Source organism: Salmo salar, chromosome 01, assembly GCF_965601325.2.
Source record: "Salmo salar chromosome 01, fSalSal1, whole genome shotgun sequence".
Classification (NCBI taxonomy): Eukaryota; Metazoa; Chordata; class Actinopteri; order Salmoniformes; family Salmonidae; genus Salmo; species Salmo salar.
Window position 1 is genome coordinate 75445120 of NC_138291.1, and position 24374 is coordinate 75469493.

The following is a 24374-nucleotide window of genomic DNA, read 5'->3' on the forward strand; positions in this document are numbered from 1 at the left end:
GTAGATAAAATGCATTCGTAAAGTATTCTGACCCCTTCACTTTTTCCACATTTTGTTACATCACAGCCTTATTCTAAACTGTATTAAATAGTTTTTTTTCTTCATCAATCTACACACAATACCCCAAAATGACAAAGCAAATGTATTAAAAATAAAAAACAGAAAAATTACATTTACATAAGTAATCAGACCCTTTACTCAGAGCTTTGTTGAAGCACCTTTGGCAGCTATTACAGACTCGGCTCTTCTTGGGTATGACGATACAAGCTTGGCACACCTGTATTTGCGGAGTTTCTCCCATTCTCTGCAGATCCTCTCAAGCTCTGTCAGGTTGGATGGGGAGCGTTGCTTCACAGCTATGTTCAGGTCTCTCCAGAGATGTTCGATCAGGTTCAAGTCCGGGCTCTGGCTGGGCTACTCCAGGACATTCAGAGACTTGTCCTGATGCCACTCCTGCTTGGCTGTGTGTTTAGGGTTGTTGTCCTGTTGGAAGGTGAACCTCCCCCCCAGTCTTGCTTCCTCAGCACTGTGGAGCAGGTTTTCATCAAAGATCTCTCTTTACTTTGCTCCGTTCACCTTTCCATCGATCCTGACTAGTCTCCCAGTCCCTGCAGCTGAAAACTATCCCCACAGCTTGATGCTGCCACCACCATGCTTCACCGTAGGGATGGTGCCAGGTTTCCTACAGACATGATGCTTGGCATTCAGGTCGAAGAGTTCGATCTTGGTTTCATCAGACCAGAGTATCTTGTTTCTCATGGTCTGAGAGTCCTTTAGGTGTCTTTTAGCAAAAAAAGGGAATTATGTTTTGTATGGCCCCAAAAAGCACATCTATCTTGTTCCGTGTGCATAATGGGCACTGTGTTTCATGAGTCATGGCTGGAAGGCTGTGCTTTAGCGGAGACCTGTATTCATGTAGAATCTCTGATTCCAGAAATGTGATTGGAAACCTATACTTCAAGGTTTCTCAAACTTCGGTCCTTAGATTGGCGCTAGTACCTCATAGTTAGCTGATTTAGTTTAAAAGTAAAAGCTCCTCAAAGAAGGTACTTGGCTGTTCCTGGTACACAAAAGGTTAAAAAAATTCAAGCTTGACCTACTGAGTAGTTTATCTAAGTAATGACCTAAAGGCTTATCACGCAACATAGACAATGTGTGTGATGCTGATGGACAGGCACTGTCAGAAGAGCTCTGTGTCTCTGTCACCTCCTCTTCAGCCCGGTTTCCTCTAAACACGCACACGCAAGCACACACAACCAGAGAGGCTGTCTTTTTTGCTTTCTGTGGCACATACACACTTCCTCACACACTGCTTGTTTGTCACTTTGGTTCTTGAATCTTCTTTTCTATGTTTGTCCTCAAAGATTAAGGATACATCTTTCTGAACCTTAGTGGATATTTGACGCATTCTTATTGTTATATTACAAATAGGAGCAGCTTTTACCGATCAACAAGCTTTGATGACTTGACTTACTGTATGTATTTCAAGTACTGACACATTTCAACACATTGATGTTGTAATAGTGGATCAATTCCTGAAGTCTCCCGTCTGTTAACTTGTGTTCCTAAATGCATATTATCCTTCTCTGCGAAACTAACTTTCTCGGATTCTTCCATAGCCGCGTGAAGTAGTTTTTTTCGCCATTGCGATATATCCGCTAATACAGGACTATTAAAGGCCCAGTGCTGACCTAGTTAAATAAAATAACATAACAAAAGGCTCAGTGCACTACTTTTTCAATTATTTTAAAATTAAATTTTTCAGGGGCCGCTGCAGCACCCTCACCACCTCTACTTCCCGTGGTTATGGACTCTTCTCTAAATGTTCTAAACATCCGCCCCCTTGTCTTTCCTTCTCTTCTCTTTTCTTTCTTTTCCCAGCCCTGCTTTACGCCACCATCTTCGGTAACGTCACCACCATCTTCCAGCAGATGTACGCCAACACCAACCGCTACCACGAGATGCTGAACAGCGTCCGTGACTTCCTCAAACTCTACCAGGTGCCCAAGGGGCTGAGCGAGAGGGTCATGGATTACATCGCCTCCACCTGGTCCATGTCCCGGGGCATAGATACTGAAAAGGTATCTCAAACTGTAAGCCAGACATTCATTACCTTGACATTCATTACCCCCCCCCCTGTGTTGGTTTGTTTGTTTGTTTTTCCTGCATGGTAGCTTCCTCAGCAAGCTGGCCCATTTGTGTTGTGGTGGTGCTCGTGTCTCTGTGTTTTGTGGTGCTGGACCAGTCCACTTGGGGTGGGATGTGGGGTAGGGGAGGGTGTTGAGTTAATGGATAATGCTCTGTAGCACTGCTATATTAACAGATTATCATATATTTACATCATTTAGCAGACACTCTTATCCAGAGTCATGACAGCTGGTGTTAGTTTAGGACAACTGACTTTATCCTGTTTGCTAATCAGACAAACGTTGTCTGATTACCAAACTGCTTCAGCTAAGTAATGTTGTAATATGAGATAATCAGATTAGTTAATTTGATGTGACATGGTTTGAAACCAATTTTAAGCATAGCATATAGAAAAACCAGTGAAGAAATTAAATGTAAGAAATGTGTCCAATAAGTAAAACATCTTGTAAATACTGTACAGCAGTTTGTCTTTTGGGGCTGCCTCAACACTGATAGCTGGGGTAAGTAGGTGTAGTTCAGTACTGATTTTGGCCCATTCCAATGCTGTATGCGTGTCAGCAGAAAGCAACACTATGCAAGTTTCCAGGCACATTTCTCTCACAGCGCAGAGAGAATGGATGAGGGAAGGAGGGTAAAATCCTTTAAGGATTCTCTGCTATCGCAGACTGACTCACCTTCGCCTCTCAGGAGTGTAACTGTGGCTGCTATAACGACAAGAGCATCCCAGCCAGGCCTGTAGAGGGAGGCTGGTTTGATCGGCAGCTTTGGGGGATTCTTTGTATGATCTGCTCTCACATACTCAACTAACTGTAACCAATACCACTAACCTTAAGACACCATTGTGGTTGCGCTATACTCTTATACTTCCTGGTTTTTAAAACAGAAAAATCTGATTTACAGAACAGGATTATAACATTGATTTACTGTTGTATTTTCTATGCTCTCTAAGTGCTCCTCTAACTTGTTCTTTTACCCAATGAGCACCATAACTGGATGATGATGATCATATTATTATAAATAACAGCCTGTTTTTGGTTGGTTGCCATGATGCGACACCCTTTAGAATATTTCAAGATAAAGATGGAAGGGAAAGTCACAAGAGAGAAGAGGATTTTAAAGTAATGTATCAACATGCTATCATGGCTGCCAGTCAGAAATTTCTGGTTCACCAAAGGCAATGAGTGTGGAAGGTGGCACAATTTGGTTATTTAACTCAACCCTCTCGCTCTCTCCCGCTCTCTTTCCCTCTCTCCTTCTCCTCTCCCCCTCCCAGGTATTGCAGATATGTCCTAAGGACATGAGGGCAGATATCTGCGTCCACCTGAACAGGAAAGTCTTCAAAGAACACCCTGCATTCAGGTTGGCCAGTGACGGGTGCCTGCGTGCCCTGGCCATGGAGTTCCAGACTATCCACTGTGCCCCTGGTGACCTCATCTACCATGCCGGAGAGAGCGTGGACAGCCTCTGTTTCGTGGTGTCAGGATCCCTGGAGGTCATCCAAGATGACGAGGTGGTGGCCATCTTAGGTGAGTACTTGTTCATTGTAAAGTATGATGAAGTAGGCTTACATGGTAGCCATTTTGGGTGAGTTGGCTGTCCATTGCACAGTATGAGGTGGTGGCCATTTTGGGCGAGTTGCTGTTGAGCCGGTGCACATTGGTACCGTGGTGGTCATTTTTGCTTGGATTTCTCTAGTTGGCTTTAGCTCAGGACAGGACTGCTCGCTATTAAAATTAGATTTTTTTGGAGGGGATAACTAGCTTGCAAATCTTTTGACAAGTGGATGGAAACCGCTACTCAAATTGCAATGGGAAAAAGCGATATATTGAGCAGAAATAGCCTCAATATTAGATCTGAGAGACTCATCAGTGCCTCCATTGACACCAGCACTTCCATCTCAAAGCAAACAGGTCTATGTAGATTAGAAAATTGCTAACTTGGCGATAATAATACGCTGGAGGTACCTACCAAAATGCTTGTTTTTGACATTACCGTAACGTTGCTTTGAGGCAAGTGGAAAATGGAGCCCCAGGACTTTTCTCATCAGAGATAAGGTCTTGACGGGAGGTCACTATGGGACAGAGACTAGGGATTCCTCTGAGAATATCATCAGTGTGTACATATCTACCTCAATTACCTCGTACCCCTGCACATCAACACGGTACTGGTACCCCGTGTATATAGCCAGGTTATAGTTACTCATTGTAGATTTATTCCTTGTGTTATTATATTTCTATTATTTATATTTTTTCCCTATCTGCATTGTTGGGAAGGGCCTGTAAGTAAACATTTCACTGTTAGTCTACACCTGTTGTTTATGAAGCATGTGACAAATAACATGTTATTTTATTTCACCCCAACAACAGTCCCTGTTGAGACATTAACAAGGTGTTAATGTGGGATTGGAGGGTGAAGGCTACACAGCTAAATGTTGAGTGTCTGTAGATCACGCCTTGTTATACAGTATGTCTGAGTAATGCATTCTTTGTCCTTTCTCGCATCCTGGTTTTGGTTGGCCTCAACGGTGTGTGTGTGTATATGCAGACTGTTGTATGTATCCAACCCTGTTTACATGGCCCTGAAATATCAGAAATTCGTTATTGCTACATAGACAAACATTGACGGTGCTGGGCAAATAGCAAACATTGCCGTGAAAATATACAAACAACATAATTTGAAAAACTGAACAGTAAAAATGCAACACATCAAAACATCAATACACACAAGATGGATGTTCCTCCCTGGGCCTGCTGGGTAACATACAGTGAGGGGAAAAAAGTATTTGATCCCCTGCTGATTTTTTACGTTTGCCCACCGACAAAGAAATGATCAGTCTATCATTTTAATGGTAGGTTTATTTGAACAGTGAGAGACAGAATAACAACAAAAAAATCCAGAAAAACGCATGTCAAAAATGTTATAAAATGATTTGCATTTTAATGAGGGAAATAAGTATTTGACCCCCCCTCAATCAGAAAGATTTCTGGCTCCCAGGTGTCTTTTATACAGGTAACGAGCTGAGATTAGGAGCACACTCTTAAAGGGAGTGCTCCTAATCTCAGTTTGTTACCTGTATAAAAGACACCTGTCCACAGAAGCAATCAATCAATCAGATTCCAAACTCTCCACCATGGCCAAGACCAAAGAGCTCTCCAAGGATGTCAGGGACAAGATTGTAGACCTACACAAGGCTGGAATGGGCTACAAGACCATCACCAAGCAGCTTGGTGAGAAGGTGACAACAGTTGGTGCGATTATTCGCAAATGGAAGAAACACAAAAGAACTGTCAATCTCCCTCGGCCTGGGGCTCCATGCAAGATCTCACCTCGTGGAGTTGCAATGATCATGAGAACGGTGAGGAATCAGCCCAGAACTACACGGGAGGATCTTGTCAATGATCTCAAGGCAGCTGGGACCATAGTCACGAAGAAAACAATTGGTAACACACTACGCCGTGAAGGACTGAAATCCTGCAGCGCCCACAAGGTCCCCCTGCTCAAGAAAGCACATATACATGCCCGTCTGAAGTTTGCCAATGAACATCTGAATGATTCAGAGGACAACTAGGTGAAAGTGTTGTGGTCAGATGAGACCAAAATGGAGCTCTTTGGCATCAACTCAACTCGCCGTGTTTGGAGGAGGAGGAATGCTGCCTATGACCCCAAGAACACCATCCCCACCGTCAAACATGGAGGTGGAAACATTATGCTTTGGGGGTGGTTTTCTGCTAAGGGGACAGGACAACTTCACCGCATGAAAGGGACGATGGACGGGGCCATGTACCGTCAAATCTTGGGTGAGAACCTCCTCCCCTCAGCCAGGGCATTGAAAATGGTTCGTGGATGGGTATTCCAGCATGACAATGACCCAAAACACACAGCCAAGGCAACAAAGGAGTGGCTCAAGAAGAAGCACATTAAGGTCCTGGAGTGGCCTAGCCAGTCTCCAGACCTTAATCCCATAGAAAATCTGTGGAGGGAGCTGAAGGTTTGAGTTGCCAAACGTCAGCCTCGAAACCTTAATGACTTGGAGAAGATCTGCAAAGAGGAGTGGGACAAAATCCCTCCTGAGATGTGTGCAAACCTGGTGGCCAACTACAAGAAACGTCTGACCTCTGATTGCCAACAAGGGTTTTGTCACCAAATACTAAGTCATGTTTTGTAGAGGGGTCAAATACTTATTTCCCTCATTAAAATGCAAATCATTTTATAAATTTTTTTACATGTGTTTTTCTGGATTTCTTTGTTATTATTCTGTCTCTCACTGTTCAAATAAACCTGCCATTAAAATTATAAGACTGATCATTTCTTTGTCAGTGGGCAAATGTACAAAATCAGCTGGGGATCAAATACTTTTTTCCCCTCACTGTAGCTGTGGTTGTTTTCTCTCAGTTGTTGACCTGTAATTGGTGGGTTGGCTCGTTGGGAGGATTGATATCATGTTATGTTGTTATACTTGTCCTGGCTAGTTCATGGCAATGGAACCCTGGGTGATGAACTAGCTACCGCTGTCAATCACTTTCTCACTAATCTAATGGTAGCTGCTATAGCCTACAGTATCACTGCTGCACCAGCACCGTGATCGTTCTTCTTTCTCTCTTGGTTTTTCACGAACTGCAGGACATGAAAGCGTTTGTTTAAGAGTTTCCAAGATTTAACCAAATCTGAAGAACAGCATTCTAACTGTAGCTGTCTTGCTGTGCCTTTTTTTCCTCTCTGTCACTGCCTTGGTTTCTTTCAGGCTGTAAGACATGAAAGCCTTGTTTTTTTGATCAATCCAATCTGATTATGCTGACAAACTCATCAAAACTATCCGTTGTATCACAACCGATGTGTCAAACGTGTTTTACAATTTGAGTGTAAATTAGGCCATTGTTTAGTTGATTTACATAGTTAGGAGTGACTACCACCGACCCAGAAACTACCACTATAAGTAAGTGTGTAAATAGCCTTGAGTTGTGTTAGCTGGAAGGGCTCATAGGAGCTGGAGCCTATCTTCTGTTTCTGTAGTTTGAGGCAGCTTGATGTACAAGTACACCCCCTGGACAGGATACAAGTCTATCCCAGGGCTTTACCCCCAATCTATCTCCTTAAACTGAGTGCCAAGCAGTGATGCATTGGGTCCCATTTTTATAGTCTTTGGTATGACTCGGATGAGGATCAAACTCCCAACCTTCTAATCTCGGGGAATGAAGACGGGCCCACACCCACCCACTTACGCGCTGTAATTCAATGTTGGCTGTGTATTTGATGGGTGTTGGCAGCTTTTCAACAACGTACCGTAATGCTGAGGCACATGTCAGTTTCAATTAGGAAGAGACTGATATAAACCGCTCGCTTTTCTGGATGTAAACACAGTGTGTGTGTGTGAGCATGCGTCTGGGTGTGCATGCCTGCATGTGTGTGTGTGTGCTGGTGTTAGATGAAAGGTAGGCTCAGCTAAATTACTTTGCCACGAGCAGCACCGCAGATGAGCGAGATGCACGACTTTGCTCTCACACAGACACCACAGTCTCTGCGCATGTGCACGGGTTTGCTTTACGCTGTAAGTGCATGGTAGGTACGGGACCAAAACAGCTGAGAAGTTTAGCCTCGCACTTCAACGCTCTTAGTTGTTGTGGAAATTAACCCACTATGCTGTTTACTTTGTGCACCTACGTTAAATTGCTGAGCTTACCATCTAAAGGAGTAGATAAACTGAAATATAGCAGGTTGGTATTCTGTGTTAAGCTGTGTTGTTCTGTTATGTTGTGCTGTACTATACTGTGTTGCACTATACTGTGCTGTTCTATACTGTGCTGTACTGTTCTATTCTATACTGTGCTGTGCTGTTCTATTCTATTCTATACTGTGCTGTACTGTTCTATGCTGTGCTGTACTGTGTTATGTTGTTTTGTTCTGTGCTACATTCTTACTTTGTGCTGTGATGAGTGCTAGTCAGAGCTTCTCTGGGGAGAGGTGTAGGTAGAATAGGAAATTATCCTGACTTTGATGTTTCTCCAGCAAGCTACAAATAACTCCCTCACCGTAGATCCTCAGCCTATGCCATTAGGATTTGTTTTTCCTTGAGCTAAATTCGGTGTCTTTCTACGAAAGTAAATTCAATTCTTTGGGATTTCTTTCCAGTATGGTGATTAGCAAAGTGACTGATGGGAGTGATTTCCTGTTTATGATGTTTAATGTTTGGATTCCTTTTTTTATTTGATTGGTAGATTCAAATAAAGTATTTAAAATGTATGTGTTTGTGTGTGGGGGTTGGTTCTTCTATCCTTGTGCAAACCTAAAATCCCACAAAGTCTGCACAAGAATAGTAAAACGAACATTCTTCCTCGTGGGGACATTTCCCACGTCCCAATGAGGACAAAGGCTATTTTAAGCTTAGGGGTTAGGTTTAGGGTTACAATTAGGGTAAGGGGTTAGTGGTTTGGGTTAAGGTTAGGTTTTGGGTTCGGAGTTAGGGTTAACACTAACCCTATTTTCCCTAACCCTAAAATTAAATTCTGAATGGAAATTAATTGTATTGTCCCCATGAGGATAAAAGAACAAAACGTGTGTGCGTGCCAGACCTGGGTTCAAATACAAGTGTATTTGTTATTTAAATATTTTTTCTTTGTATTTGAGGCTTTTCAAATACACAGCCCAAAACACGTACTTTTATTTGAGTATTTAAATGGTTATTTGTAAAACCCAAATAGTCAACCAAATTGTGGGTTAAATTCATGGGAGTGTATTTGAGTCAATGTATTTAAGTACTTTCCGAGTGCATTTCAAAATACATTCCAATATTCAACTACTAGTTTTTTTTCCAAATAAAGGTTATCTGAATACTTCTTTTAAAATGTATTGTTCTGGTGTTTGTGTGTGCACATGCATTTGTAAATGAATGCATGTCTTGTGCAATTGCATGAGTTCTAAGTAGGAATAAAACATTAGGTAATATAAAAGGTTATCTTATCTTTTGCAGTCACCGCGACAAACATTGTCCCATTCACTCTCAATCATTCAACAAAGATATGAAAGTTAATATTATACAGTTGACGTCGGAAGTTTACATGCAGTGTTTCTCAGTTTTTCACAATTCCTGACATTTAATCCTAGTAAAAGTTCCCTGTCGTACGTCAACTAAGTTCACCACTTTATTTTAAGAATGTGAAATGTCAGAAAAATAGTAGAGAGAATTATTCATTTCAGCTTTTATTTCTTTCATCACATTCCCAGTGGGTCAGAAGTTTACATACACTCAATTAGTATTTGGTAGCATTGCCTTTAAATTGTTTAACTTGGGTTAAACGTTTCAGGTAGCCTTCCACAAGCTTCCCACAGTAAGTTGGCTGAATTTTGGCCCATTCCTTCTGACAGAGCTGGTGTAACTGAGTCAGGTTTGTAGGCCTCCTTGCTCACACACACTTTTTCAGTTCTGCCCACAAATATTCTATGGGATTGAGGTCAGGGCTTTGTGATGGCCTCTCCAATACCTTGACTTTGTTGTCCTTAAGCCATTTTGCCACAACTTTGGAAGTATGCTTGGGGTCATTGTCCACTTGGAAGACCCATTTGTGACCAAGCTGTAACTTCCTGACTGATGTCTTGAGATGTTGCTTCAATATATCCACATCATTTTCCTTCCATACGATGCCATCTATTTTGTGAAGTGCACCAGTCCCTCCTGCAGCAAAGCACCCCCACAACATGATGCTGCCACCCCCGTGCTTCACGTTTGGGATGATGTTCGTTGGCTTGCAAGCCTCTCCCTTTTTCCTCCAAACATAATGATGGTCATTATGGCCAAACAGTTCTATTTTTGTTTCATCAGACCTGAGGACATTTCTCCAAAAAGTATGATCTTTGTCCCCATGTGCAGTTGCAAACCATAGTCTGTTTTTTTTATGGCGGTTTTGGAGCAGTGTCTTCTTCCTTGCTAAGCGGCCTTTCAGGTTATGTCGATATAGGACTCGTTTTACTGTGGATATAGATACTTTTGTACCCGTTTCCTCCAGCATCTTCACAAGGTTCCTTTGCTGTTGTTCTGGGATTGATTTGCACTTTTCGCACCAAAGTATGTTCATCTCTAGGAGACAGAACGCGTCTCCTTTCGGTATGACTACGGTATGGCTGCGTGGTCCCATGGTGTTTATACTTGCGTACTATTGTTTGTACAGATGAATGTGGTACCTTCAGGTCTCAATTTTTTTTTCTGAGGTCTTGGCTGATTTCTTTTGATTTTCCCATGATGTCAAGCAAACAGGCACTGAGTTTGAAGGTAGGCCTTGAAATACATCCACAGGTACACCTCCAATTGACTCAAATTATGTCAATTAGCCTATCAGAAGCTTCTAAAGCCATGACATAATTTTGGGGAATTTTCCAAGCTGTTTAAAGGCCCAGTCAACTTAGTGTATGTAAACTTCTGACCCACTGGAATTGTGATACAGTGAGTTATAAGTGAAATAATCTGTCTGTAAACAATTGTTGGAAAAATTACTTGTTATGCACAAACCGACTTGCCAAAACTATAGTTTGTTAACAAGAAATTTGTGGAGTGGTTGAAAAACAAGTTTTAATGACTCCAACCTAAGTTTATGTAAACTTCCGACTTCAACTGTAGTTAATTTAAAATGGTCAGTACTTGGACAGCTTTACATTTAGGTATTGTGTCGTGAATGTCTGCGCTTTTTTTATATGCTCATCCATTTAAGTTCAATTTCATAGAATCACAAATAGGATCCTCTCAGAAACCAGACGCAGTGATCAGAACAAATGTACATAGTGTCTCTGTCAGTGGCGATTGATGCCATTTAAGAGGGAGGACAAAAAAATATATACGCACTAAAGTGTTGGTTCCATGTTTCATGAGCTGAAATAAAAGATCCCAGAAATGTTCCATACTCACAAAAAACTATCAACTTTTGTGCACAAATTTTTTTACATCCCTGTTCGTGAGCATTTCTCCTTTGCCAAGATAATCCATCCACCTTACAGGTATGGCATATCAAGAAGCTGATTAAACAGCATGATCATTACACAGGTGCACCTTGTCCTGGGGACAATAAAAAGCCCCTCTAAAATGTGCAGTTTTTTCACACAACACAATGCCACAGCTGTAGCTTATGCTTTCAGTACTAGATTCATTCTTTGATCCTTTGATTGGGTGGACATGTCAGTTCATGCTGCAAAAGCTCTGGGAGGATGTCATCTGGAAGTTGTCATAATTACTGTGTAAGTCTATGGAAGGGGGTGAGAACCATGCGCCTCCTAGGTTTTGTGTTGAAGTCAATGTACCCAGAGTAGGATGGAAACTAGCTGTTCTCCGGCTACACCATGTAGATCATTGCAAAACAGTGTGTTTTAATCAATTATTTGGTGACATGAACATATTTTGTATAGTTTCCTCCTCCGAGGAGCCTCCACTGGTCTGGTTATGGTTTGTCATTGTTAATTCACTCTCATCAACAAGTTTTGGGTTTTGGCCAGGAAGGTTATTGGGTTCAAACAGGCTTTTGTTGGTGTGATTGACAGGTCTGAACCAGGGTTTCCTGCGTGCCATGTGACTTTGTTTTTCTGCTGACTCAAAGTCTAGGCATTAGCTAAGGGCGCAAACATCAAATCAAATGTATTTATATAGCCCTTCTTACATCAGCTGATATCTCAAAGTGCTGTACAGAAACCCAGCCTAAAACCCCAAACAGCAAGCAATGCAGGTGTAGAAGAAGCACGGTGGCTAGGAAAAACTCCCAAACGCAAGTCTTCACATCTCAGGCAAAGTCACACTGGGATAAACTAATCATTGTTAGGTTTCCATTATAAAGAGTCCATCTTAGCTGCTTTTCTCTCTCTGGAGGTAAAAAATATTTCTGAAATATTTAAAATAATAATTCAGAAGTAAATCTCAGATGGAAAATCTCTTAGATCTAAGAAGTAATATCTTAAATCGGTGCTCTCTCTCTCTTTGCAGGTAAGGGGGACGTGTTTGGGGATGTGTTCTGGAAGGAGGTGACCCTGACCCAGGCTTGTGCCAACGTGCGTGCCCTGACCTACTGTGATCTCCATGTCATCAAACGGGACGCCCTGCAGAAGGTTCTGGAGTTCTACACGGCCTTCTCTAACCACTTTTCACGGAACCTGCTGCTCACTTACAACCTGCGGAAGAGGGTCAGTGTAATCTTTGAGCACCCACTTTTCTTTTAGCCTCGTAGAACCAGCCTGATATTTATTTTCACCAGTCTGTTTCGTCTAAGTGATAAGGCTGGTTCACAAGACCACCCTTCTTCCTCCCTACCGATCAAACTCTTTCTTTTCTCATTTCTGTTCTTGCCCTTTTATCTTCCTTGTCTCCTCTGCTTATCTTTCATGTATAAATCTTTCTCTTACCCTCTTATCCCTTTTTTCTGTTCTCCCTTCTCATCTTCCGCCCAGAGCATCTTTGATCAGGATTTAAATCAGATCAGTGGTAACCCGCTGTGTTACCATCATTGGTGTTACTACTTCTTCTGGTGGCACAATGTCAAAATGGTAAAAATAATTTTAAATCATTAAATTGCCATATTGGTTGATTTAGAATGCAATGACGTACATGAATACATTGAAATAAAAAATATATTTGAGAAAAGTTTGTTTTTTCCAAAATGCCACCACAATTCAAAAATGACCCAGCTGCAACCAAACATGTAACATGTTTAATTTAATCAAGGACAAGTTTGTAAGCTACAGTCACAATGCAAACACGTAATACTGAAATGCATGCGGGTGTTGTACATATAATGTATAATATATACAGTATAATGTACTGAAATAACAGGATAAGGGATTTTTTTTTTTTTTTTTTTACAAAGGCAGGGAGCAAGTCAATGTAGACATACCCATAGGAAAGGCTGTACAGACTATCAAGTATTAATAACAATAGTTATGATCAATTTAAGCAATAAAACAGGGTAGGCCACGTGTTATGACATTTTTATCATTGCTGTGACGTGGTCATAGCCATGAGGTGAAGTAACGATGTGTGCTGAGAGTCGGGAAGCAAGTTCAGGGAGTGAGTGTTTTAATAAATAAATGAAACATAATACAAAAACACTCACTCCCTGAACTTGCTTCCCGACTCTCAACGTACATCGTTACAGAATGACACCTCACCAAAGGGAAGCATCAGGGAGTGTTTTTTTGTTGTTTTTGTTTTGGAGGCGATGTCGGGTCCGGGTGTCAGAATCGGAGCTACCTGGGAGACCTTAGCCGGTTCGATGGGTTCCCCTGCCTCAGCTGGCTCGACGGGCTCCCATGCCTCAGCGGGCTCGACGGGCTCCCATGCCTCAGCGGGCTCGACGGGCTCCCATGCCTCAGCGGGCTCGACGGGCTCCCATGCCTCAGCGGGCTCGACGGGCTCCCATGCCTCAGCGGGCTCGACGGGCTCCCATGCCTCATCGGGCTCGACGGGCTCCCATGCCTCAGCGGGCTCGACGGGCTCCCATGCCGCAGCGGGCTCGACGGGCTCCCATGCGTCAGTGGGCTCGACGGGCTCCCATGCCTCAGCTGGGTGAACGGGTTCCCGTGCCTCAACCGAGGCAACCGGGGAGGTCTCAGCCGGGTCATCAGGCTCTCACGCCTCAGCCGGTTCATCAGGTTTCTGAGCCTCAGCGGAGGCGACCGGTCCGCTCCTGATCCCATGGATCGTCCCTGTGGTTGGTGTCCTGCGGCTGGAGCCGAACGCGCCAGGGAGGGGGTACTGTCACGTATGCTCTCTCTCCGGTGCTCTAGGTCGTCATGCTCCTGCGCCTCAGCCGGATTGACCAGTCCGCTCCTGATCCCCAGGATGGTCATCTTGGTTGGCGTCCTGCGGCTGGAGCCGAACGCGCCAGGGAGGGGGTACTGTCACGTATGCTTTCTCTCTGGCGCTATAGGTCGTCATGCTCCCATGCCTCAGCTGGATCGACAGGTTCCCGCGCCTTAGCAGAGGTGTCCGCTCCTGATCCCCGGGATCGTCATTTTGTTTGGCGTCCTGCGGCTGTAGCCGCGCGTCGGGGAAGGAGTACTGTTATGTGTGCTCCCTCTCCGGCCTCTAGGTCACCAGGCTGCTCGTTATGGCGCACACCTGTCACCATTGGTACGTGCACCAGCGCATTATGACACCCACCTGGACTCCATCACCTCCTTGAGATATATATATATATAATATATATATCACTCCCTTTGGTTCCTTCCCCAGGCGTCATTGTTTTTGTTTCAGTTTCCTGTCTGTGCGTTGTTCGTGTTTCTTGTTTTGTTCATTTGTTTATTAAATTATTCACTCCCTGAACTTACTTCCCGACTCCCAGCGCACACGTTACAGGCGCAGACCACCACAGGCATAATAAAAATGTCATAACACATGGACTTGAGTGTATTATTGCTTTTATACAACTGGTTACCAGCATTAAAAATCACGATTCTTTCCCAAACCATACATTTTTCAATAAAATGTGATGCTACATTCAGTAAGACTGGTTGTCAAGTGCAATTTTAGGTGTTCTTTGGTTGTTAGTTCTATTCGTATTGACTGTCATGTAAAGCAAAACTACCCAAGCGCTGGTTGATAGTTCCAGAACTTTGCAGTTTTCTATGGCAAAAATGGTTGCTATGGAGGCTCTTCCCCCCCCCCCCCCGTTAGCGAACCAACTACACAGCTAACACTTCCGAGGAAAGCTGGTAAGTCAGCAAACTAGCTGCATTTCATTTGACCTGTTTTTCTATTGACATTTTTGTAAATATCAATAAACATTATGCTGATTCATGATTTCAACTGGCTGAGAAAAGCTGTGTGTCTCGCCCCGACTTCCGACACGTTCATTACTATGGGACACATGGAGATTGAATTTCAATATTGCAAATGTCGGAGAAAATGTCTAGATGCTTTTTACAGAATGGCTTGGCAGTGGATCTGTAAAAGTAGTATTAGTAGTGCGACGCGGTCTAAGGCACTGCGTCTCAGTGCTAGAGGCGTCACTACAGGCCCTGGTTCGATTCCAGGCTGTATCACAACCGGCCTTGATTGGGAGTCCCGTAGGGCGGCGCACAATTGGCCTAGCGCCGTTCGGGCTGGGGTAGGCCGTCATTGTAAATGAGATTTGTTCTTAACTGACTTGCCTAGTTAAATAAAGGTCAAATTAATATATTTAAAAAGAAAACTTGATGTAAACAATTGCACTTTTATGAATGTACTGGCCATGTGTATGTTGTCTAGTATATCATGGACAGGATAGGCTCTAACAATGGGAATTCCAAACCATTGTATAAATAGCGTTTTTTTCCCCCTCTTCTCCCATATGTTCGAAACACATTACATTGTGTGCCATCTACTACCACACCACATCAGTTGGGTCAACAACACATACACTACCGGTCAAAAGATTTAGAACACCTACTCAGTCAGGGGTTTTTCTTTATTTGTAATGATTTCTACATTGTAGAATAATAGTAAATACATCAAAACTATGAAATAAAACATGGAATCATGTAGTAATCAAAATATTTTATATTTGAGATTCTTCAAATAGCCACCCTTTGCCTTGATGACAGCTTTGCACACTCGTGGCATTCTCTCACCCAGCTTCACCTGGAATGCTTTCTCAACATTCCTGAATGAGTTTCCACATATGCTGAGCACTTGTTGGCTACTTTTCCTTCACTCTGCGGTCCGACTCATCCCAAACCATCTCAATTTGGTTGAGGTTGGGGGATTGTGGAGGCCAGGTCATCTGATGCAGTACTCCATCCCTCTCCTTCTTGGTAAAATAGCCCTTGCACAGCCTGGAGGTGTGTTGGGTCATTGTTCTGTTGAAAAACAAATGATAGTCCCAGTAAGCCCAAACCAGATGGGATGCGTATCGCAGCAGAATGCTGTGGTAGCCATGCTGGTTAAGTGTGCCTTGAATTCTAAATAATTGACAAGACAGTGTCACCAGCAAAGCACCCCCACACCATAACACCTCCTCCATGCTTTATGGTGGGAAATACACATGCGGAGATCATCCGTTCACCCACACCGCGTCTCACAAAGACACAGTTGTTGGAACCAAAAAGCTCCAATTTTGTGTTAATGCCAGTGTAGTGAAGTGCTTTTGGTTCGGACAGTGCAGTAATATCTAACAAGTAATCTAACAGTTCCCCAACAACTACCTAATACACACACACACATCTAAAAGGGGTGAATGAGAATATGTACATATAAATATATGGATGAGCGATGGCCGAGCGGCATAGGCAAGGTGCAGTAGATGGTATAAAATGCAGTATATACATATGATATGAGTAATGTAAGATATGTAAACATTATTAAAAAGTGGCATTATTTAAAGTGACTAGTGATCCATTTGTTAAAGTGGCCAGTGATTGGGTCTCCATGTAGGCAGCAGCCTCTCTGAGTCAGTGATTGCTGTTTAGCAGTCTGATGGCCTTGACATAGAAGCTGTTCTTCAGTCTCTGTACTGGCTCGCCTTCTGGATGGTAGCGGTGTGAACAGGTAGTGGCTCGGGTGGTTGTTGTCTTTGAACTTTTTTGCCTTCATGTGACATCGGGTGCTATAGGTGTCTTGGAGGGAAGGTAGTTTACCCCCGGTGATGTGTTGTGCAGACCGCACTACCCTCTGGAGTGCCTTGTGGTTGTGGGCGAAGCAGTTGCCGTACCAGGCTCTGATACAGCCCGACAGGATGCTCTCGATTGTGGATCTGTAAAAGTTCAGCCTCCTGAGGTTGAAGAGGCGCTGTTGTGCCGCCTTCGCCACACTGTCTGTGTGGGTGGACCATTTCAGTTTGTCGTTGATGTGTACGCCGAGGAACTTTCCACTTTCTCCACTACTGTCCCTTCGGTGTGGATAGGGGGGTGCTTCCTGAAGTCCACGACCATCTCCTTTGTTTTGTTGACGTTGAGTGAGAGGTTGTTTTCCTGGCACCACACTCCGAGAGCCCTCACCTCTTCCCTGTAGGCTGTCTCGTCGTTGTTGGTAATCAAGCCCACTACTGTTGTGTCGTCTGCAAACTTGATGATGGAGTTGGAGGCGTGTATGGCAACGCAGTCATGGGTGAACAGGGAGTACAGGAGGGGGCTGAGCACGCACCCTTGTGGTGCCCCAGTGTTGAGGGTCAGCGAGGTGGAGATGTTCCTTCCTACCTTCACCACCTGGGGGCTGCCCGTCAAAGTCCAGGACCCAATTGCACAGGACGGGGTTGAGGCCCCAGGGCCTCCAGCTTGATGATGAGCTTGGAGGGTACTATGGTGTTGAATGCTGAGCTGTAGTCAATGAACAGCATTCTTACATAGGTATTCCTCTTGCCCAGATGGGATAGGGCAGTGTGGAGTGTGATGGTGATTGTATCGTCTGTGGACCTGTTAGGACGGTATGCAAACTGAAGTGGGTCTAGGGTGGCCGGTAAGGTGGAGGTGATATGATGCTTGAATAGTCTCTCAAAGTACTTCATGATGACAGAAGTGAGTGCTACGGGGCTGTAGTCATTTAGTTCAGTTATCTTTTCCTTCTTGGGTACAGGAACAATGGTGGCCATCTTGAAGCATGTGGGGACAGCAGACTGGGATAGGGAGTGATTGAATATGTCCGTAAACACACCAGCCAGCTGGTCTGTGCATGTTGAGGGGGGGGGGGGGGGTGGTATGTTCCGTTCAGCCTCAGAGAATAACATCATAGCGCTTGATGGTTTTTGCGACTGCAAAGGTCTTGAAATGTTCCATATTGACTTACCTTCATGTCTTAACCTGTTGAGGACAGACGTTCCGCTAGCGGAACCCCTAGCTAACAGCCAATGGCATCGCACGGCGCGAAATACAAAACCAACTAAAATACCACAATTCAATTTTCTCAAAACAATCAACTATTTTACACCATTTTAAAGATAAGACTCTCGTTAATCTAACCACATTGTCCGATTTCAAAAAGGCTTTACAGCGAAAGCTAAACATTAGATTATGTTAGGAGAGTACATAGACACAAATAATCACACAGCCATTTTCCAAGCAAGCATATATGTCACATAAACCCAAACCACAGCTAAATGCAGCACTAACCTTTGATGATCTTCATCAGATGACACTCCTAGGACATTATGTTATACAATACATGCATGTTTTGTTCAATCAAGTTCATATTTATATCAAAAAACTGCTTTTTACATTAGTATGTGATGTTCAGAACTAGCATACCCACCGAAAACTTCCGGTGAATTTACTAAATTACTCATGATAAACGTTGACAAAATGCATTACAATTATTTTAAGAATTATAGATACAGAACTCCTTTATGCAATCGCTATGTCCGATTTTAAAATAGCTTTTCGGCGAAAGCACATTTTGCAATATTCTGAGTACATAGCTCGGCCATCACGGCTAGCTATTTTGACATCCGCCAACTTCGGGGTCACCTCAACTCAGAATTACTATTAGAAAGATTGGATTACCTTTGCTGTTCTTCATCAGAATGCACTCCCAGGACTTCTACTTCAACAACAAATGTTGTTTTGGTTACAAATAATCCATAGTTATATCCAAATACCTCCATTTTGTTTGTGCGTTCAGGTCACTATCCGAAGGGTAACGCGCATTTCGTGACAAAAAAATTCAAAATATTCCATTACTGTACTTAGAAGCATGTCATACGCTGTTTAAAATCAATTTTTATGCTATTTTTCTCGTAAAATAGCGATAATATTCCAACCAGGCAACGTTGTATTCATCTCCAGTCTCACTGTCCCCAGGCTGACCACTTACAAACTCTGCTCCTATACTTTGCCCAGAGACCGCAGACACCCCATTCCACTTTCTGGCAGCTTTAGAGAGCCAATGGAAGCCTTAGAAAGTGTCACGTTATAGCACAGATGCTGTAATTTTTGATAGAGATGTGACAGAAGGACAACAAATTGTCAGACAGGGCACTTCCTGCATGGAATCTTCTCAGGTTTTGGCCTGCCGTATCAGTTCTGTTATACTCAGACACCATTCAAACAGTTTTAGAAACTTTAGCGTGTTTTCTATCCAAATCTACTAATTATATGCATATTCTAGTTTCTGGGCAGGAGTAGTAACCAGATTAAATCGGGTACGTTTTTTTATCCGGCCGTGAAAATACTGCCCCCCCTTGGTTTAAATAATGCAAAAACAAAGTGTTGGAGAAGAAAGTAAAAGTGCAATATGTGCCATGTAAAAAAGCTAACGTTTAAGTTCCTTTCTCAGAACATGAGAACATATGAAAGCTGGTGGTTCCTTTTAACATGAGTCTTCAATATTCCCAGGTAAGAAGTTTTAGGTTGTAGTTATTATAGGACTATTTCTCTCTACACGATTTGTATTTCATATACCTTTGACTATTGGATGTTCTTATAGGCACTTTAGTATTGCCAGTGTAACAGTATAGCTTCCGTCCCTCTCCTCGCTCCTACCTGGGCTCGAAGCAGGAACACATCGACAACAGCCACCCTCGAAGCAGCGTTACCCACGTAGAGCAAGGGGGAAAACTACTCCCAAGTCTCAGAGCGAGTGACGTTTGAAACGCTATTAGCGCGCACCCGGCTAACTAGCTAGCCATTTCACATTGGTTACACCAGCCTAATCTTGGGAGTTGACAGGCTTGAAGTCATAAACAGCCGAATGCATTGCGAAGGACTGCTGGCAAAACGCACGAAAGTGCTGTTTGAATGAATGCTTACGGGCCTGCTGCTGCCTACCATCGCTCAGTCAGACTGCTCTATCAAATCATAGACTTAATTATAACATAACACACAGAAATACGAGCCTTTGGTCATTAATATGGTCGAATCCGGAAACTATCATCTCGAAAACAAAACATTTTCCTGTCAGTGAAATAAGGAACCGTTCTGTATTTTATCTAACCGGTGGCATCCCTAAGTCTAAATATTCCTGTTACATTGCACAACCTTCAATGTTATGTCATAATTACGTAAAATTCTGCCAAATTAGTTCACAACGAGCCAGGCGGCCCCCAAACTGTTGCATATACCCTGACTCTGCGTGCAATTTGTAAGTCGCTCTGGATAAGAGCGTCTGCTAAATGACTTAAATGTAAATGCAAAATGACACAATTTCACCTGGTTAATATTGCCTGCTAACCTGGATTTCTTTTAGCTAAATATTCAGGTTTAAAAATATATACTTCTGTGTATTGATTTTAAGAAAGGCATTGATGTTTATGGTTAGGTACAGTCGTGCAACGATTGTGCTTTTTTCGCAAATGCGCTTTTGTTAAATCATCCCCCGTTTGGCGAAGTCGGCTGTCGTTGTTAGGAAGAAATAGTCTTCACAGTTCGCAATGAGCCAGGCGGCCCAAACTGCTGCATATACCCTGACTCTGTTTGCAAGAGAAGTGACACATTTTCCCTAGTTAAAAGAAATTCATGTTAGCAGGCAATATTAACTAAATATGCAGGTTTAAAAATACATACTTGTGTATTGATTTTAAGAAAGGCATTGACAGGCTAAGCAGGACAGGCTAGATAAACTAGTAATATCATCAACCATGTGTAGTTAACTAGTGATTATGATTGATTGAACTGTTTTTTATAAAATAAGTTTAATACTAGCTAGCAACTTACCTTGGCTTCTTACTGCATTCGTGTAACAGGCAGGCTCCTCGTGGAGTGCAATGTAAAGCAGGTGGTTAGAGCGTTGGACTAGTTAACCGTAAGGTTGCAAGATTGAATCCCCGAGCTGACAAGGTAAAAATCTGTCGTTCTGCCCCTGAACAAGGCAGTTAACCCACCGTTCCTAGGCCGACACTGAAAATAAGAATGTGTTCTTAACTGACTTGCCTAGTTAAATAAAGGTCTAAAAAAAATAATTATATATAAAAAAATAAAAAATAATGGCAATCGCCGTCCAAAAATACCGATTTGCGATTTATGAAAACTTGAAATCCGCCCTAATTAATCGGCCATTCCGATTAATCGGTCGACCTCTAGCAAGAACAGCTCAAATAAGCAAAGTGAAATAACAGTCCATCATTATTTTAAGACATGAAGGTCAGTTAATGCAGAACATTTCAAGAAATGTCAAAGTTTCTTCAAGTGCAGCTGCAAAAACCATCAAGCGCTATGATGAAACTGGCTCTCATGAGGAGCACCACAGGAAAGGAAGACCCAGAGTTACTTCTGCTGCAGAGGATAAGTTCATTAGAGTTACCAGCCTCAGAAATTGCAGCCCAAATAAATGCTTCACAGAGTTCAAGTAACAGACATCTCAACATCAACTGTTCAGAGGAGACTGTGTGAATCAGGTCTTCATGGTCGAATTGCTGCAAAGAAACCACCACAAAAGGATACCAATAATAAGAAGAGACTTGCTTGGGCCAAGAAACACGAGCAATGGACATTAGACCGGTGGAAATCTGTCCTTTGGTCTGATGAGTCCAAATTTGAGATTTTTGGTTCCAACCACCGTGTCTTTGTGAGCATGGAGGAGGAGGGGTGATTTTGTGGGGGTGCTTTGCTGGTGACACTGTCGGTGACTTATTTAGAATTCAATGCAAACTTAACCAGCATGGCTACCACAGCATTCTGCAGCGATACGCCATCCCATCTGGTTGGCGCTTAGTGGGACTATCATTTGTTTTTCAACAGGACAATGACCCAACACACCTCCGGCTATTTAAGGGCTATTTTACCAAGAAGGAGAGTGATGGTGTGCTGCATCAGATGACTTGGCCTCCACAATCACCTGACCTCAACCCAATTGAGATGGTTTGGGATGAGTTGGACCGCAGAGTGAAGGAAAAGCAGCCAACAAGTGCTCAGTATTTGTGGGAACTGTTGGAAAAGCATTCCAGGTGAAGCTGGTTGAGTTAATGCCAATTTTGTGCAAAGCAAAGGGTGGCTACTTTGAATAATCTAAAATGTATTTGTTTAACACTTTTTGGTTATTAAATGTTTCCATATGTGTTATTTAATAGTTTTGATGTCTTCACTATTATTCTACAATGTAGAAAATAGTAAAAATAAAAACCCTTGAATGAGTAGGTTTGTCCAAACTTTTGACTGGTACTATATACATTTACAAAAGAATATATGGGGGATTGGAAATGATGCAAACAATTACATTGATGGAAGCTACAATCTATCTGCAATATTAAAGCTGAACTACATGTGCCAAGTTTACGCAATAGTAGACTTCTGGTCTCCAGAAGTATAGTTAAACACACACACACACACACACACACACACACACACACACACACACACACACACACACACACACACACACACACACACACACACACACACACACACACACACACACACACACACACACACAATAGTAGACTTCTGGTCTCCAGAAGTATAGTTAAACATGTCCACACACACACAATAGTAAAATAACAACGTTTTGAACAATTGGGGACATTTTGTTAGTCCCCACAAGGTCAAATGCTATCTCTAGGGGGTTTATGGTTAAGGTTTGAATTAGTGTTAAGTTTAGGGGCTAGGGTTAGTTTTTGGGTTAAGGTTAGGTTTTTGGGTTAGGATTAGGTTTAGGGGTTAGAGAAAAAAGGATTTTGAATGGGACTGAACTGTGTCCCCACAAGCTTAGTTATAGAAGACTGTGTGTGTGTGGGCTTATAACTCCTATCCTGACAGCTAAACTGCATGCAGATTTGGCATTTCAATATATTGTTATCCGGTATAGTAGACTTTTGGGAATGTATGTGATCTGCAAATACTTCAAAACAAAGCAGTAAACTGGATGATTTAAGAGGAGGAAATTTGCATCAGTAGGCTTAGTCTGATGTTTTTGGAAATGTATTGAAATGTGGACCATTAAGGTAGCTAGCTTTAGTTTGGTTCCCTGGTGGTGCTCTTTGCTGCTATACACACACAACTCAACAGTCTTGCTATAAATTCAAAAGCCAGTGTGTAGCCACTACAGAAAATGGATAGCATAGCCTATAAATTAGTCAGATCAAAAGCATTTAAAAAAAGGAAAAGAATAAAGTATTTAAAGATAGTCATTTGTAAATGTAATGATTTGAGTGCAGACAGACATTTAGTAGATCAGTTGTCTCCAAAGAAGTAAAACAATTGTTTTGTTCTCTCTCTATGGTTGTCTTTATTTCAATATATGAATACTATTATTCTGGGGGCTGAAGCTCAATGTTGAATTAAAATCTCCCTATTACTTTAATTGTTTTATTTAACCAGGTAAGACCCATTTGAGGTTAAAAACCTATTTTGCCAGGGTGACCTGGCAAGAAGGCAAAACAGGGAAATAGCAAGGTGTACAAAAAAAAAAAAAAGGCACACACACACAAGACAGTGTCACAAGTTACAGATACATTTGAAGATTAAAAACAACTGCAGCTATCAAAAACAGTGTTGTCGATCAGTCTTAAAAACAGGCAAGGACACTAACTCTCCTAACTGTAATATCTTTTGAGCTTGATCCAGGATGAAGGGGCATTATGGGAGAAAGATTGTTTCCCCATCTCAGTTCTAGTTTTAGGAATGGACAAGGAGAGCAGAGACTGTGAACGAAGATTATGTTGACTGATCTGGTCAGTAAAGAACAGAGTTACCCTATCAATGTTTATACACAAAAGTTTACCAGTGCACTAGCCTCCTGGTGTAGACTGCGGTCCATTGCCCCATGGCATACAAATCACAGTGATGGGTTCGTGATCTAGCATTTGTGATAAATCTTAAAGCACCGTGATACTGTGTCCAGAGTTTAAATTACTTGCTGAGGTCTGCATATAGACAATATTACCATAATCCAGCACCGATAAAATAAGTGCCTTGAACAAGATCCTTTCTGACTGACATTGAAAAGCAAGATTTATTATCATATCTAAGACAGTATGACACCAATTGCAAATCAACTTGGAAGTACACAGCACACTCCCCGCCTCTCATCATGAGCCGCCCGGCCATTACCGAGAACCAAAAACCAGGTTTTTAACATGGTCGTTAGCAATTTAGTTTTCAGAGTATTTTCTGCGCCGACCTAGCTGAAATTCTAGATGTTTCGGAGGACGCATGTCTCGACCTTTGCTTCTCCCGAGCCCGTTGGGGAGTTGCAGCGATGAGACAAGATCGTAAGTAGCAATTAGATGTCACGAAACTGGGGAGAAAAATGGGTTAAAATTCACATGTAAAAAAAGTGACCATTGAACTTAACAATTTTAGGATTGACAGTTTTTATGAAATGTATAATTTATAGCTCTCCTGTGCTCTTTTCTATCCATTAA

General features: G+C 42.5%; 1 protein-coding gene across 1 annotated transcript in view; it reads left to right on the plus strand.

The window, feature by feature from the left end:
• LOC106608528 (voltage-gated delayed rectifier potassium channel KCNH1) overlaps positions 1-24374 on the plus strand; it is an 84863-nt gene that overhangs the window by 35729 nt on the left and 24760 nt on the right. The window contains exons 10-12 of the mRNA XM_082976632.1: positions 1882-2093; positions 3422-3674; positions 12101-12297. Of these exons, the coding sequence (XP_082832758.1) occupies positions 1882-2093; positions 3422-3674; positions 12101-12297 (662 nt within the window). The remainder of the gene's footprint in view (positions 1-1881; positions 2094-3421; positions 3675-12100; positions 12298-24374) is intronic.